Here is a 15,108-nt window from a genome sequence, read left to right on the forward strand (position 1 = left end):
TTTTTATTGAAATTAGAATAAAACCGCATGAGTTTTTTAAATGTAAAAAAATATAAATATTAATATACATTTAAAATTATGTATATGCGTGCTATGTTTAGTAGCAAAGAAATTTATCGAGACGTAAAATAAGTAATATTATGTACTTTCGTTATTCCAAATACTGGAAGAAATTTCTCAAGTGTACTTGTTTTAAGGATAATTCAAACAGTCGTTCCTGGACTTCCTCCTCGAGTGCCAACGGAGGAGGAGCCATTTCTTTACAATTACTAATAAATATCCCACCTTTTTCTTCAATATCTACATTCGTTGCGGCATATACTATTGGAATTGCTCCTCGATCGGATGTCTGTAACAGTAATGCAGCAGCGATTTAATTGATAGCTTGGAAAAATTTGATATATATATATTGTTACCTTCCACGTAGCCATAAGCCACTTGTTACTGCCAAACAAGGTATCTTTGAATAGATCTGTCCCCACTATGCCTGGATGCACGGAATATGCCAATATATTCAACGACTTGTCTCTGAAGAGTCTCTGCAGTGTTATCGTGGACATTGTCTGCGCTAATTTACTTCGTGAATACGATGCATGCGTGCAAAATGATTCCCTGGTACAACAATAAAGTAATCGTTTGAATTCTAAGGAAAGTCACGCGTCATCATACATCAGCAAATAATCTTAAATCCAGTCGTGAGTTAAGAATAAATGAATAAAAATAGCGATATTTCTTTTTTTTTATTACTTGGAGTTATTGATGTAGTCAAAATTTATGTTGGCCGTATCGTGAGCGCATGACGTGACGTTAACAATCCTGCTGCATTCGCCAGGGCGCCCGGCGGTTTTCAGTAACGGCAGAAGGAGAGACGTTAGTAGAAAATGTGATAAATAGTTTACCGCCCACTGTTCTTCGTACCCGTCTTCCGTCTCATTGTAGGTAGGAGGGAACATAATAGCAGCTGAAAAAAAAGTTTTCTTTCACGCGCAGGAATAAGCATTCTGTATTAATATGAAGATTGATGTGAGAAATAATTGGTATTCATAATCGGCTCTTATGTAACTTCGTTTACCATTGTTGACCAATATATGAATTCTATCGTAGTCTGTTTTGATTTGCTTGACGAATTTTCTGACCGATTCGAAACAGGAGTTATCAAGTTTGTAAACCTTGGCCCTTCCGCTAATGATGCCAGATCTTCTAATCTCGTGGATGAGTTTTTCACCCGCGTTAGTTGTCCTACAAGCTAATCATATATTTTCATATATCAGTGTTATGTGAATGCGAGTAATACTGCATCGAGATAATAACTTAATAAATAATTCACCGATTATAACTTCCATGTCACACTGTAACAATTTCTTGACTACTTCCGCTCCTATACCTCTTGATCCACCGGTTACAATTGCCACTTTATCCGGCTTTAAGGGTAAAGCTGAAAAGGAATTTAAACGAAATACAAGCATGAATTCTGTAATGCTACAAATTTTTCATTTAATCATATTCTATAAATTAACGAATTTTGAAAAAACATGAAGAACAAAGAATTAAATGCTACATTGTCAAATATCATTTGGTCACGAAATGTCTTATTCTTTTTTCAAGATAATTAATTTTAATATTTTCGCGATTAGACACAAGGCGATGAAGAATTTTATATGCATTTTATGTATGTCAATAAAATCGTAAACAATGACACGTGTTGCAAGCAAAATATTTTTAGTTACAATAATTTATAATATTTCTTTGATATTATGTTTTAAGAATATTTTGTGATTCAACGTCAAAGTAAATAATTTATATATGTACATATAAATAATTAATTAATAACTTATATATATATATATAATTAATAATTTATATATATATATATTAAAATATATAAATATACATATAAATATATATATATATATAAAATTAAATATTTTCAGTTATATATTATATATATATATAATAATAAATATTTTCAGTTATATATTATATATATATATATATATATAATAATAATAATTTATAATATTACTTAAACTTTTCCGGGATATATAAATAAAATTCCGAAAATCTACAATTGTGTTCTTATGTTCTTCAATGTACCTACATGCAGAGAATGTTTTAAATGGTACAGTATACCTATGCGTAAAAATTTTTAAAAAACATCTATATGTGTATTTTTCTTTCTTACCTGTTTTATTGATTCGGTAGTTTAACATATCGTGAAAGTGATACACTATTCCAAGGTAATACATTTGCAGTCGGCAGACCACGCACAATTTGCGGGAATAGGCGATGACGCCGAGCGCTATAGAGGCGCAGACCAATGTTATTACGAATAACATTTTTACACGAGATCGATTAACAATTTAATACACTCGATATGCACATTGATTCAGAAATGAAAGCACCAGCTGCAAAATCAAGTGTTGCAAGACCAAGTGTACGACCGTAAAGAAATTCCTTTCCGACCAAACCGATCACCGTTAGGCACCGCTCCACATCCGTACTTTCCAGCTGCATCAACCGTTATGCGTACGATCGTTCGTGCATACGCTATATATATGGAGAATGTCGTCTTTTAAGAAATAGTACTTGGCCCGTTCCCCTCTCTAGCATTCATGTCCTTCAAATGTGGAATATCTTCGCTATCCGTGACGGGGAGTGACAACATGGACGATGTGTGTCCAAACAACTTCTAAAAGAATAAAATTATTTAAATTCTGCGGTTTTCTTATATTATACTACCTATATTTATTATTAGATTTTATTTTCCATTACTTTACTGATAAAATAATGCACTCTGCCCGATATTTTATATTAGTTATTAGATGTTATAATTGTTACGTAGTTTATCCCTACTCGATGAAAGTCTGAAGCTATGTCTTGGTCCTGTCAATTAATTTCTGATGCTTGGAAGAGTACGCTGAGTGTAAAAATTTTTGAAAGTTTTTAATTTTTTCGAAATTCATAATCATATATCTTGTAATAATTCCTGTAAATATTTATGCCTTAAAATTCTTTATTCTATTTATATATTTTCTCTTGATTTCATTATTTGTATCGAATCTACATTAAGAATCGGCCGTAATAAAAAAAAAAGAGCCTCAATTTCTGAGGTGAAGTAAAACATGAAATGATAGATTTAGGGATAATTTAGGATAATTTCGTTTAGGATATAATTTCTATTATTTACCAGAAGATTCGAATAAAAGATATTCAGTCATCATTTTTGAACAGATAAAATAAATAAATAATTTAAATGTGTTCCGCTTGAATATAACAAATGTAAGGAAATTAAAGTCAGTTTTAAGGAAAAAAATTATGGTTGTAAAGCTAAATTTAATATATTTTTTTAGTCTACAATAGTCTACATGAATTGAATTCGGAACGTGTTTCGACTTTACGAAGTCATTTTCAGCCGAACAAAATCTTTAATAGAAAATAAATTTCTATTCTAACATAATGAATGCGAGATGTTTAAGAAGTATAAAAATTATAAATTATTGAATAAGAAAATTACACAAAGTGTAGAGCAACATTGTAAGTCACATATACGCTATCAGAGATACGCATAAATATAAATAATATTAACGGAAAAAACAAGTAGATAAAAGTAAATAGTCAATATGTAAAAACTTCTGATATGAGTCAATTCTATGCCGTCCAAAAGAGAAAAAATGTGGTTACACACACACACACACACACACACAATTTTTATTTAGTTAAAGATAACTTCGTAAAGTCGAAACGCGTTTCGTGCGCGACCACATTTTATGTAGACTAAAAAAATATAAATTATATAAATATATATTATAAATTTAGCTTTACAACCATTACTTTTGCTTGAAAAAATAAAATGCTTGTTAAATTCTGTTTTTAACATCTTTCCGACACTTACGTAATAAATTTAAGCTACATGGTAACTTAATATTATAACAATATATACTATATTATATTATATAGCAATTCCATTAATAATAACGTGGCAATGGAATATTTCCATTATTATTAATACGCTGTAGCGTCTGCTTACATTCACATGAATCGTGATGTACTTATAAAAAAATACTTGGTAGGAGGCGCTACTGCGTCAAATCTTTTGACGATAAATTATTTCACAATGATTAATAAAAATTCTGTCCGATGGTGATTTAACGATCATAAATCTTGTGAAATTTCTTGCGACGAAATATTTTTGTTATAACGCTCAGAAATCTCAAGAATCGGTGGTACGCTTGATGCTCTAACGATTATATTTTTAACCTATTGTCGTGTAAATATTTGTACTTTAAACTTTAAAATGTTCAGAGGAAAAGAAACATGTATGTAAAGACACAAAATGAAATAAATATATCTTCGACAAGTATACATTTTTTTCGCTGCAACTAGATTTTTTAGATTTTTTTCAAGTTTTTATAGTATTTTCAATTGAGTAAACTGTAAATTATTCTTATTATTTTAGATACTTTAATTTATTTTTCTTTTCATATTCTTTTCATATTCTTCTCTTCTTATTCTGAGAAAGAAAAAATTCAGCAAGTCAAAAAACAACTCTCGCGTCTTTTTTTACTTCACTCCTAGCTCAAGGCTTTTTTTTATGCAGAACTTTTTCTGGTATTTTTTACACAATTAATCGTCTATTTTAACATTAAGTAATAACGTATAATACATAATAAATCATGTTCCTCTCAAAACAAAAAATCAAGGTGTGTTAAAAATATTAAAATTATAATTAAAGAGAAAGAAATGCTTTAAAAGTATTGTCTTTTTCCCCTTGTCCGTCTCAAATTATGTAAGGACCACTGCACCAAATAAATGCCGAAACTTTTTACAAAATCTTCATAAATTATCGCGGACTTTTTTCGTGTCGTTGCGCGGTATGAGATATCGTCCTGTGTCAAGAAGGAAGTAATAAGTAATTGTTAAATTCGTTTAACGATTGCACGTCCACTTTTTCACATTTCTTGTTCATCTTCGTAAACAAGAAATACGTACTTTTTAACGTATATTTCTTCACGCGCACTCTCTGACAACTTGTGTAACTCCGCAATAAGATCTCCCTTTTTTACCCTGTTCGTTTAAACAAGTTTCTTTAACAATTTACTCGTCGCTTCGGTTTATCTCTTGAGACAATTAAGAGATAAACCGAAGCGACGAGTAAATTGTTACTGTATTCACAAAATAGACACGTGCATACTTTTTTTCTATAGTTGGAGCAATTATTTCTGCGCGAGGACAAATTTTAATGACTAGCAAAAAAATGCGAGGCCAGTTCTCTGGCTAAAATAAAAATCGTAGTCCATAAATCTTCAAATGTAAGTAAAAAAATATATATAAGTGAAGAGATAGAAGCGTAAGCAAACGTTCTAGGATAGATTAGATTGATTAGATAGAACAATGGAAAGACAAAACGTTAAAACGCTACGTCAATATGCTTTTACGTTTCGCTGCTCCAGTCTACACGCCCTAGGCCCTAGAACGTGGTTACGCTTCCGTCACTCTTTTCTTACGTTTGATTTATTCTCCTTTTTGTTCTTACGCTTTATTTTTGTCAGGATTCATTTTTTCCATGTGCTTATTTGGCGCTCCCTCGTTGCGTTCGGAGATTCCTCGCTCTTTCTGGCACGTGGCAATAATGACAGGTCTGTCAGCTGTAACAGCTGATACGGTCGGCACTCGGCGCATGAGCATATCGCACTTGAACTCCAAACAGTCTAGACTATAACCATAAACTCGAATTCCCTCGAGGGTTAGCTCCGTCGAAGCATCGTCGTGTCGCTTGAAGAATTTTTCAGTGCTCCCATTTCTTATTTTTTTAAACTATGATCGCCAAAATTCCGTCTCTGCCTTCCTCCGTTTTCCTCCGCAAATAATTCCAATTAGCTTAATCAACACTTGCGACCTATCAAGTCACATCTATTATTTTAACATCTATTATATTTTTGTTGTAAAGAAAAAAATTAGATTACGGATGTGTTGGAAATTTTTGCTTCTATTTACACTAAAATCTTTGCCGGTTGATCGCCTGAGAATGCAGACTTCGATCCAACTTTATTAGATTAATTCAATCGATGATTAACTTGTCAATTACAATACCTGATGTTTTAGCCTCTTAATGAGAACAATATTTTTCATTATTCAATTAAATATACAGTTAACATGAATATACAATTATTTGTTACTTACTATACTATCCAAGGAGAAGAGATTAGATTAGGAACGACGAAATTTAAATCTTGTAGTTTGAAATTTAATTATACACGCATGTATAATACATATAACGTTGCTGTCGAACAATTATTCTACCAGATGAGTCAATCAATCGAGTTAATTGGAGTTCGGTTAAAGTCGCTGATTTCGTCACGAGGTGGCACCAGGTCGCGGACATCGCGCGACATCTGCGGTGCGTACGGGCCGTCCGGTCCGCGCAAGCGAGAGATTAATTACGTTTGCCAATATTCCCGAGGCTTCTCCGTACCCTCGGCTCGTTTAGACACGTAGATGTCCCGAATAGGTGGACCCGCGCGACCGTTTACCGCCGCCACTGACGTGTAGATCGGCCTGGTCCCGGAGTGTCCTGTGCGTCGTCGTGCGGAGCGTGCAAGCGCGTAAGTGTTTATTCGTCTCGCCTGATTTAGAGCGGGCATGGAGAAGGACCGTGTCGATGGTCAGGTGACGGTGTGATACACCTGGTTCCCTCCCGAGTCATGCAACCTGTATTGCATACATATATCAATCGTGCTGCAGACAGGAAAAGTGCTTACGCATGCCCCGCATGCCGGCCATGAAAAAGTTTCGAACCCGAGAGGATTTCCGCGTTTTCCTGTCAACGGGCATTTCTCGGCCGAAAAGAGGCAGCTTTCCACGCCGAGAGCGTGGCCCCGCCGTGGCCACTTTCACTTTAGAAACGCGCGATGCTCACGACACGCAACGGCGAATTTTTTTCTTTTTTTTAATTCACGTAAGCCCGCGTGATTTCTGCGCGCATAAATTATACAGGTTTCCGCCGGAGATTCTGCTGACATTTTCGTCGAAAAGGAATTTAGTGCGAACAAGTTTCTCTACACAAGTCGGCATAATTACTTTTTTTTTTTATCTCAAAGATGTTTTTCTTCTTTCTCCTTCAGCTTCAGGATGGTGGACAACGCAAGCAGCGGATCCAGCGACTCGTCGCCACAAATTGAGAAGGGATGGCCAGCCTTGAAGCAGCACATTGTAGATAATAAGATCAAATTTGGATTATGGGTCACCAGATTCTTCACTTTAATATTCACCATTGGCTACATTATTCCTATATTTGGGTAATTTCACCTTCCTCAATTTTGTAGAGCTAGAGAGACAGAGAGAGGACAGTGCTTGTCCTTCTGAGCTGGTTTTACATTAGTCACATCTCAGCATCGCAAATGTTGCAATCCAGTTGTGATCTAATCAGCATCGAGCTAGCTTGATACGTTTGCGACGCTGCAATGGGACTAATGTAGAAGTATCAGCTTAACAACATTTCTTAAATCTCTTTTTTTTTTCCAGGAATCCCTACAATATATATTATAAAGTATTAATGAATAACGCGGCGACTAGCGCATTACGTCTGCATCAAAGAGTGCCCCGCGTTCAGCTCACGAGACAATTTTTGGAGACATTGCTGTTGGAAGACTCGTGCCACTACCTGTTCTACTCCTTGATATTTTTGTATGCGGCACCAGTTACACGTATCCTTCTCCATATATAAAGACAAATTTATATGTATACATACGTATACTCTGTCGAAATAATTTCTTAAATTTTTCATATTTTAATAACAAAATTGATTCCTGAACTCTGATTCCGTATACAGTGGTGCTTACACCAGTTTTTCTTTTTGCTCTGATGCATCTGGCTAGTTATTCTCTCACATTGCTAGACGTAAGTAAACAGATTAATATTAATTATGCAGTGCGGACAAAAAAAATTATATCTTACCATCTCTGCATAGTCATTATAAGCATGTAAGTTGGAACTTGTGATCTTGTAGTGTCTAGGACATAACAGCTGGTGGGGCGCTCGTCTGTTGATATCCCTGGTAGAATTCCAATCGCGGAATATCCTACGCCTGTGCGCTCTGTCGGAGATCATCATCTTGCCATTCACCGTTCTTCTAGTATTCACGTACGTATCACGCGCGACACGAATAAATTATTAACGAGTAGTGATATCGCGGCCATTATTAAATCATCTTTTTTTACATTACAGGGGACGCGCTGGTTTGCTGACTCCTTTTGTCTATTACCAGTTCTTGAAGCTGCGTCTTGCGTCGCAAAGAAATCCGTTCACGCGTAACGTCTTTTACGAGCTCAGGAACGGCTTGAGCTCGGTGTCGAAGAAGCCGGCCGTACCGGACATCGTTAGGCGGATGATCGAGGGTCTGCTTTCGTTGACCCAACAAATGGCGCCAGTGCGTCAATAATATCTTTCGATATTGAATTCAATTATTTCTCGTATCGTCTTAAAAAAGACAGATCTCCTAGGGTTCTAGGGTCCACTCAGCGACACTTTCATGAATTAGTGTTAGCGCGAAGTGAGTGCCGACATCAAAATTCATAGCGAATGTTATGTTACATAATCATGATTATATAATTTGGAATATCTGTGAAAACAAAGCATATGAAACGCGTTTCTTGCATTAACAATTATGCTCAGTTATTATTAAATGTTAAAAATTCGTATAAAATTTTTGGCTTAAACGGCAATTTTGTAATTCGACATATAGATATTCGAGTTCTGTTTTTCGTTTTCAAATATAAAGATAACTGTGCACATATGTACTAACTTTATAATTTTTAAATGTAATTTTGAAGCCATGAATTTGTAACGAGTAGATATTATGCATAATGGAGTTCACTGGTTAATGGAGTTTAATGTTGATTAAATTCTGGTTGTTTTTCTTTTTTAATGGTTTCGCACAGTTTTGCGGTATTAGGGAATGTAATATATTTAGTATGTAAGTTAAAAATTATATTCCGAATTACACGGAATGTATGGTTGACACGTCATCCTTTTGGGATAAGCTCTGGAACAAGTTGTTTAATTTAATATTATATGTTTGTTTTTGTCAATTATTAGTCTAGCGCAATCTCGTCTATCTTCTACCTGATGTTTGGATATTTATCATGTTTAAAAGTAATTCAGAATGGTTTTATATAAATGAAAATAGTTATCGGTATACTGTAGCAAAACATCTTGAAATATTAATAAATCTTTTTAAATAAAATGTGAAAATGTTTAATGTGTAGGTATTCTTATGTAACTTCAATCCTTTTTTTGTGTTTCGGACAAAACCTTGGAAATAAAATACAAAACAGATCTCATTTTTTAAATTTATTTTTTAAATGCATATAAAAATGCATTCAAATTAATTGTTATACGGCGATAGGAGCAGGTTGAGGTAAGTCTTTTGATGGTTTCACCTCGGACATCGGAACCGATGGCGGAATCTCTTCTTTCGGTTCCACAATCGACACGTAGTCAGGAAGAGGCTTCTTCGGGCCGCTCTTGCCATTGGGATCCCACGGTAGCATAATCTTGACTTTGATTCCCAATACGCCTAAGATACAGCACAAACGTAACATGTAATTTGAAGCACCAAGCACACGACTTTTGAAAAATGAATTGGACGTAGAATAAATTTCTGAATGCACATCCTAATATCAAGTTTTTATGAACATATTGCTATAATTAGGCAAAAAATTAATCATCGTGGTAATGCTATCGTACCTTGCCGCAGCAGTACATGCCGGGTGGCAGTGTTCACGTACTCGTTGGTCGGCTCACCCGAGTGGATCATGAGACCGTCCACGAACTTCATCGACTTCGCTCTCTGACCACGTAATTTGCCGCTGACGACGACCTCGCAGCCTTTCGCGCCAGATTCCATGATGAAGCGCAGAACGCCATAGCACGCCCTGATCCGTAGTAAAGTAACATTCAATGAGAATTGCAAAAGAGGCATAATTCGAACTAGCAGAACAAAGGAGAAAGACTTGCCTTCGTACAGCGAGACCTCCAATCAGCTTGTAACGAAGGGACTCTGCCTGCGCGATGGCGCACAAGCCACGCGTGGCCACTTTCTCGGCGTACAACTCGACATTCTGCGGCTCCTTGAAGTTGAAACGCTTCTGCACCACGGACGTCAGCTCCCTGATCCTGCGGCCCTTCTCGCCGAGCACGCTCTGCGTGTGGGTGGCCAGCAAAATGATCTCGGTTCGATTCGGCGTCACGCGGACCTCCACGCCCGAATAGCCATCTTCGGCGAGCTCGCGAGTCAAGAACTCGTTGAGCTCGGCTCTGAAGACACCGTCGCCTACAAACTGAAAAAAAAAAAAAGATAATTAATCTAATTATACGTGCAACAAAATTTCTTTTTCTTTACACTAAACAGCATGAATATGTGATTTAATTTTATTATAAAAATAAAATGCAACTCGTTATATTTAAGATATTATATTGCTCCATCATTTTCATAACACGATTTGTACAGATTCGTAATGGGAGAAATTAGCGCAGATTATTGCTTATTAGATATTATCGTAGCAGTGGAATAATATTAAATATGAAAAGTTTATATTTAATTGTTAATTAATGAAAGTTTATATTTATCGATTCACTTCGTAGGTTATGTTCAACGAGATAAACACAACTACGCGACATCCAACATGTAACCTCAGGATAATCACAGAGAAAATCAGAACACACCGAGTTTCACCTAACAGACATATATACATTTTAAATAATTTTGAAGAATGACACGCGGAGCGGCGAGATCCACGCGAGAACGACGCTGGAATCCATGTCATCCGCGTACCGCGGCTACCGCGCTCGCCCGATTTTCGGCGAAATATCGCCGGAGAAGCTTCCGGCGTTGCGACAACGAGGATATTTTTACGTATTGCTCATGACAAACTCCGGGAGATCGCTAACCTTCCGCTTCTTAGATATTGAACGGTTCTCCATCACTGCTGCATACTTTAGCGAAGTCAACGAAGGAAACCAAAAGACCGGAGAGACATATGTAGGGAAGAAACTCGGCGAGGTCGATCGAGGCGCATGCGCCGTCTATTGTGGTGCCATCTATTGAAGCAATCATATATTACTGTTTACAGCGCGCTACTGCCGGTAACAAACATGTTATCATCGACAAATTGCAGATTAAAAAATTAAATGCCGCGGTATTTTCATTTTTACCTATCGCGAAAAATTTTAATTCCGTGAATTTATTTTGATGGGTAAAAATAAAATTTCCGGTCAAGAATACAATTGATCTATTATATGGCTTTTAAAAAGCAGATTTTTATTTATTTTAGAGATTTGCTTATTATGTATACATATAAGCCATTAATATTATAAGCATTAATATTAATATATAATATTAAAAACCATATAATAGATTAATTGTATTCTTGATCGGAAATTTTATTTTTACCCATCAAAATAAATTCACGGAAATAAAATTTTTTAAATTAAAAAAAAAATATATATATATAAATATACAATAATACGGTCAAAATAATATTTATAATATAAATTATTAATATAAATAAAATTTATTTTTTAACTTCCAATTTTTAATAAATTCCCTGTGTTGAAACTTGAAACGATCGAAAGATTTTTCATGACAAACTGCAGATAAAGAATTTCTGTTTTTAATTACAATTCTTTTAAAAATATGTGTCATAAAAATAATTTTTTAAAATTTTATACAATAATAATCACAACTGCTCATGAAGTAAGTATAACGAAAGAACCAATTATTATAGTATCGCAAAAAAGTGATTATCGAGATGACATATTCAAATATCGATTTATAACATAATTTATCTTTTTAGAAATGGACTTGTTAACTATAGTTATAAATTTATAAATTAAAATGAATTTCTCGTTTACAAAAATATTGCGTTGAAAGCTCATTATATGTTGAGGATTTCAGCGAGAGTAATTAAATACTGTCGCCACTTTCGTGGCGTTCCGCGGTGCGTTCAGACGCTTACTTGGCAGATCTTAAATACCGGCTACACTAGCTGTCGTTGTCTGACCACTCTTCACTTATCGCGTCTGCGTAACAACGCGGACGCACATCGCGGACGCGGACGCGTGCGTTCTGCGTCGTCGTGCACGAGACATGGAGTGGAGAACAGTGGTGATGATAGTGCTGGTTGTGAGCCTCTGCTTCTTTATCGTGCCGATCAAAGTCGGGCCTGATAAAACTGCCGAGGACGCGGAACTGTTCGCGAGCTACGTGGCCCGATACAACAAGTCCTACAGGAACGATCCCGTGGAATATGAGGAGCGATTCCAGCGTTTTCAGGTGAAAGATTTATCTGCAAGCCGGCGATCGTAAAACCACGCGATCGTCTTACTCAAGCCGGTTGCACGCGACAGCATCGTGCTTCCCTTCGGATTTAATAACTCACGTTATTTCATGTACACATTGATACGTTTCAATGTAAAATTCCCCCCTGAGGGATTTTAAAGAATAATCACTTATTAATCGCATTCCAATTAAACACGTAAACACAAACACGTACGTGCGCATGCGCGCGCGCGCGTGCATTATGAGTCACTCGCGTCCGCAATGTGACTCGGTGCATTAATTAGTTCTATCGGCACTGACAGGAGAAGCGTAATGATAAGAAAGTTTCAAACTTGTTAGATTTAAGTATTACCGTTTTACTGGACATTAACGTTCCGCTGTATTCATATTATCGATTATCTTCGAAATCTTTTAAAACAAATCCGGAATGTGTATCATGTGTTAAATAATTGCAATAATGATAATAAAAAATATATATGTATAATGTAAATCAAATAATTATGTAATATTAAAATAGAAAGATTATGTGTAAGTGAAAACTAATCTTTGTAAATTGGTATAAATACAGCTTCCTTTTCTAAAGTAATATTAATTAGATACAGCTTCTTTTTCTTTAAAGTATAATATTAATTAAAAATCAATTGTAGAAGTCATTGCAACATATCGAAAGGTTGAACGGTCTACGGTCGTCGCAAGAAACCGCGTACTATGGGCTGACAGAATTTTCCGATTTATCCGAGGATGAATTCATACAACAAGCGCTAGTCCCCGATTTACCTTTGCGGGGTATGTTTAATTTTATTTAAGGTTCACTTTAAAATAGCGATTAAATTAAACATTAATTAAGTTTAAAAAGGTAAGAAAACATTTAGATTAATTTATTATTTATAATAGATTCATTAAAATTCGTTATTGTCCATTAAAATTAAGCTTGCTGTATTATTTAAGAATTAACAAGTGTTTTCCGGAGAAAGCTCGGTTCGCAACGATTTAGCGTTGTGATTTATATTTGCTGGTTACAAAAGATATGACAATTTTGTTAATCAGGGAAAAAACATATGACAGCGTCGTATCATCATCAGCACTTTACGGGCTCGATTAGCCGAAGGAAAAGGATGTCGGGTGTACCCTCCAAGTTCGACTGGCGGGACCGAGGGGTCGTAGGGCCGGTTATCAGCCAAGAGAATTGCGGTGCCTGCTGGGCGTTCAGCACCGTCGGGGTGGCCGAATCGATGTACGCCATCAAAAACGGAACTTTGTATTCCTTTAGCGTACAGGAAGTAGGTCGTTATATTCCTGACACGCTTTTCTATTTACCAAGGCGAAGGGAAACCGCACGAAGGAGAGCCCGCGCGGTCCCAAGACACAGATTTTACGAAAGCGCTTTCACGCGCGTTGTCGTCGCGTTAATAAATTCGCCGCGCACATTTGACGAACACTGAAAGCGGCCTTGGCTCTTATACTCTAGCGGTTCCCTCGGTCTTTCAACGCAATTCTTGTACGCCTACACGCAGGAAACTGGAAAAGTTTTGGGATTTATAAGACGCGCGAGGGTAGCCCTTGAATTCTCTCTCTTTCTCCTCTCTCTCTCCGGGAGGAAAATCGATGCTCTAAGAAGCAAGAAGACAAATCTTTTGAAAATCTCAACACTTTTTTTAGACGCCGTGTACTAATTTGTCAGCCAATAAAGTTTGTTCTCCGACATTGTACAGATGATCGACTGCATGCCAGGCAGTTACGGATGCCAGGGTGGCGACATATGCAGTCTACTCTCGTGGTTACAGACGTCAAAAACGAGAATTATATCTGAGACCGATTACCCTCTCACGTGGCGAACCGACACGTGTAGATTGCCTAAGTAGGTTGCATGTAAATGGCAGGGTTTTTTTATAGCGAAAAATGCAAAGATATATGACGAGACTTGATATATCTTTCAGAATTTCCGCGAAGACGTCGGGAGTTAGGGTGACGGACTTCACGTGCGACAGGTAGTTTTATATCTCCGTTCCTGCATTACTATTTATAATTACACTATTTTTTTATTATTATTTATAACGCTCTATTTCCTCCTCACACGTGAAATGTATGTCGTACTTCTTTCTTTTCTCTTGCCGCGTGATGTGCATCAATAAGCCGAATTGTCGATTACATCGGCGTTAACGAAGTTACGTGGAAGGTCTGGAGGCCTTCGGCCGAACGCGCGCCGCCGCGCTGTCCGACACTCGCGAATACTAATCGAGTTTGTTTCAGCTTCGTAAACGGGGAGGCTGAACTTTTGACGCTGCTCGTTACTCACGGACCCGTGGCGGCTGGCGTGAACGCCATATCTTGGCAGAATTATTTAGGCGGCGTAATACAGTATCACTGCGACGGCTCGTTCAAGTACCTGAATCACGCGGTGCAGATAGTGGGATACGACACGGGAGCGAGTATACCGCATTACATCATTAAAAATTCGTGGGGCCCGTCCTTTGGCGACAAAGGTTACATTTACATTGCGATCGGCAAAAATTTATGCGGTAAGATCGATGAACGAACGACACCAACTGAATTGTATCGCTTACTATTTAACGCCGGATAAACGAGTATATATTTGTCGTGTGTGTTCGCAGGTATAGCCAATCAGGTCTCCTCGCTCGAAGTCGTTTAGTCGATCGCAGAATGTAAAATTGCAGCGTTTTCAATGTCTGAACGAAATAAATCGAGAGGTGTTGTAAAAAAATTGTGACTTAATAAAATACATTATTAAGTATACGGAGATGTTAATTGTA

General features: G+C 36.5%; 5 protein-coding genes across 8 annotated transcripts in view; 3 read left to right on the plus strand and 2 right to left on the minus strand.

The window, feature by feature from the left end:
• Positions 1 to 5,401, plus strand: part of LOC105447947 (ras-related protein Rab-30) — a 10,130-nt gene extending 4,729 nt beyond the window's left edge. The window contains exon 5 of the mRNA XM_011686276.1: positions 5,205 to 5,401. Coding sequence (XP_011684578.1) covers positions 5,205 to 5,240 — 36 coding nt within the window. The 3' untranslated portion in view covers positions 5,241 to 5,401. The remainder of the gene's footprint in view (positions 1 to 5,204) is intronic.
• On the minus strand, positions 9 to 6,322 carry LOC105447945 (dehydrogenase/reductase SDR family member on chromosome X-like). 4 transcript variants are annotated; one of them, XM_011686272.1, is made up of 10 exons: positions 6,181 to 6,322; positions 5,995 to 6,105; positions 5,534 to 5,896; positions 2,403 to 2,686; positions 2,183 to 2,299; positions 1,328 to 1,435; positions 1,073 to 1,246; positions 748 to 961; positions 417 to 612; positions 9 to 349 (listed from the first exon to the last, which is right to left on the minus strand). In XM_011686272.1, exons 4-10 carry the CDS (start codon positions 2,512 to 2,514, stop codon positions 152 to 154), a joined length of 1,119 nt encoding a protein of 372 aa, XP_011684574.1. In that variant the 5' UTR covers positions 2,515 to 2,686; positions 5,534 to 5,896; positions 5,995 to 6,105; positions 6,181 to 6,322; the 3' UTR covers positions 9 to 151. The 4 variants fall into 4 exon arrangements, with proteins under 4 accessions (XP_011684574.1, XP_011684573.1, XP_011684572.1 ...); XM_011686271.1 differs by having other exon boundaries at positions 2,403 to 2,689; positions 5,505 to 5,896; XM_011686270.1 differs by lacking the exon at positions 5,995 to 6,105 and having other exon boundaries at positions 2,403 to 2,689.
• An 80-nt stretch (positions 6,323 to 6,402) lies between these two features.
• On the plus strand, positions 6,403 to 9,241 carry LOC105447951 (Krueppel homolog 2). Its single transcript, XM_011686279.1, has 6 exons — positions 6,403 to 6,602; positions 7,122 to 7,295; positions 7,522 to 7,703; positions 7,829 to 7,896; positions 8,006 to 8,139; positions 8,224 to 9,241. The coding sequence occupies exons 2-6, from the start codon at positions 7,129 to 7,131 to the stop codon at positions 8,435 to 8,437; spliced, it is 765 nt and encodes a 254-aa protein (XP_011684581.1). The 5' UTR covers positions 6,403 to 6,602; positions 7,122 to 7,128; the 3' UTR covers positions 8,438 to 9,241.
• A 92-nt stretch (positions 9,242 to 9,333) lies between these two features.
• On the minus strand, positions 9,334 to 11,061 carry LOC105447952 (40S ribosomal protein S3-like). The gene is made up of 4 exons (XM_011686280.1): positions 10,948 to 11,061; positions 10,015 to 10,337; positions 9,745 to 9,932; positions 9,334 to 9,574 (listed from the first exon to the last, which is right to left on the minus strand). Exons 1-4 carry the CDS (start codon positions 10,978 to 10,980, stop codon positions 9,390 to 9,392), a joined length of 729 nt encoding a protein of 242 aa, XP_011684582.1. The 5' UTR covers positions 10,981 to 11,061; the 3' UTR covers positions 9,334 to 9,389.
• A 959-nt stretch (positions 11,062 to 12,020) lies between these two features.
• On the plus strand, positions 12,021 to 15,091 carry LOC105447953 (cathepsin O-like). The gene is made up of 7 exons (XM_011686281.1): positions 12,021 to 12,331; positions 12,985 to 13,123; positions 13,385 to 13,617; positions 14,050 to 14,195; positions 14,275 to 14,325; positions 14,588 to 14,856; positions 14,950 to 15,091. The coding sequence occupies exons 1-7, from the start codon at positions 12,146 to 12,148 to the stop codon at positions 14,985 to 14,987; spliced, it is 1,062 nt and encodes a 353-aa protein (XP_011684583.1). The 5' UTR covers positions 12,021 to 12,145; the 3' UTR covers positions 14,988 to 15,091.
• Positions 15,092 to 15,108: the final 17 nt, after the last annotated feature.

Source organism: Wasmannia auropunctata, unplaced genomic scaffold (assembly GCF_000956235.1).
Source record: "Wasmannia auropunctata unplaced genomic scaffold, wasmannia.A_1.0 LD336090.1, whole genome shotgun sequence".
NCBI classification, from domain to species: Eukaryota; Metazoa; Arthropoda; class Insecta; order Hymenoptera; family Formicidae; genus Wasmannia; species Wasmannia auropunctata.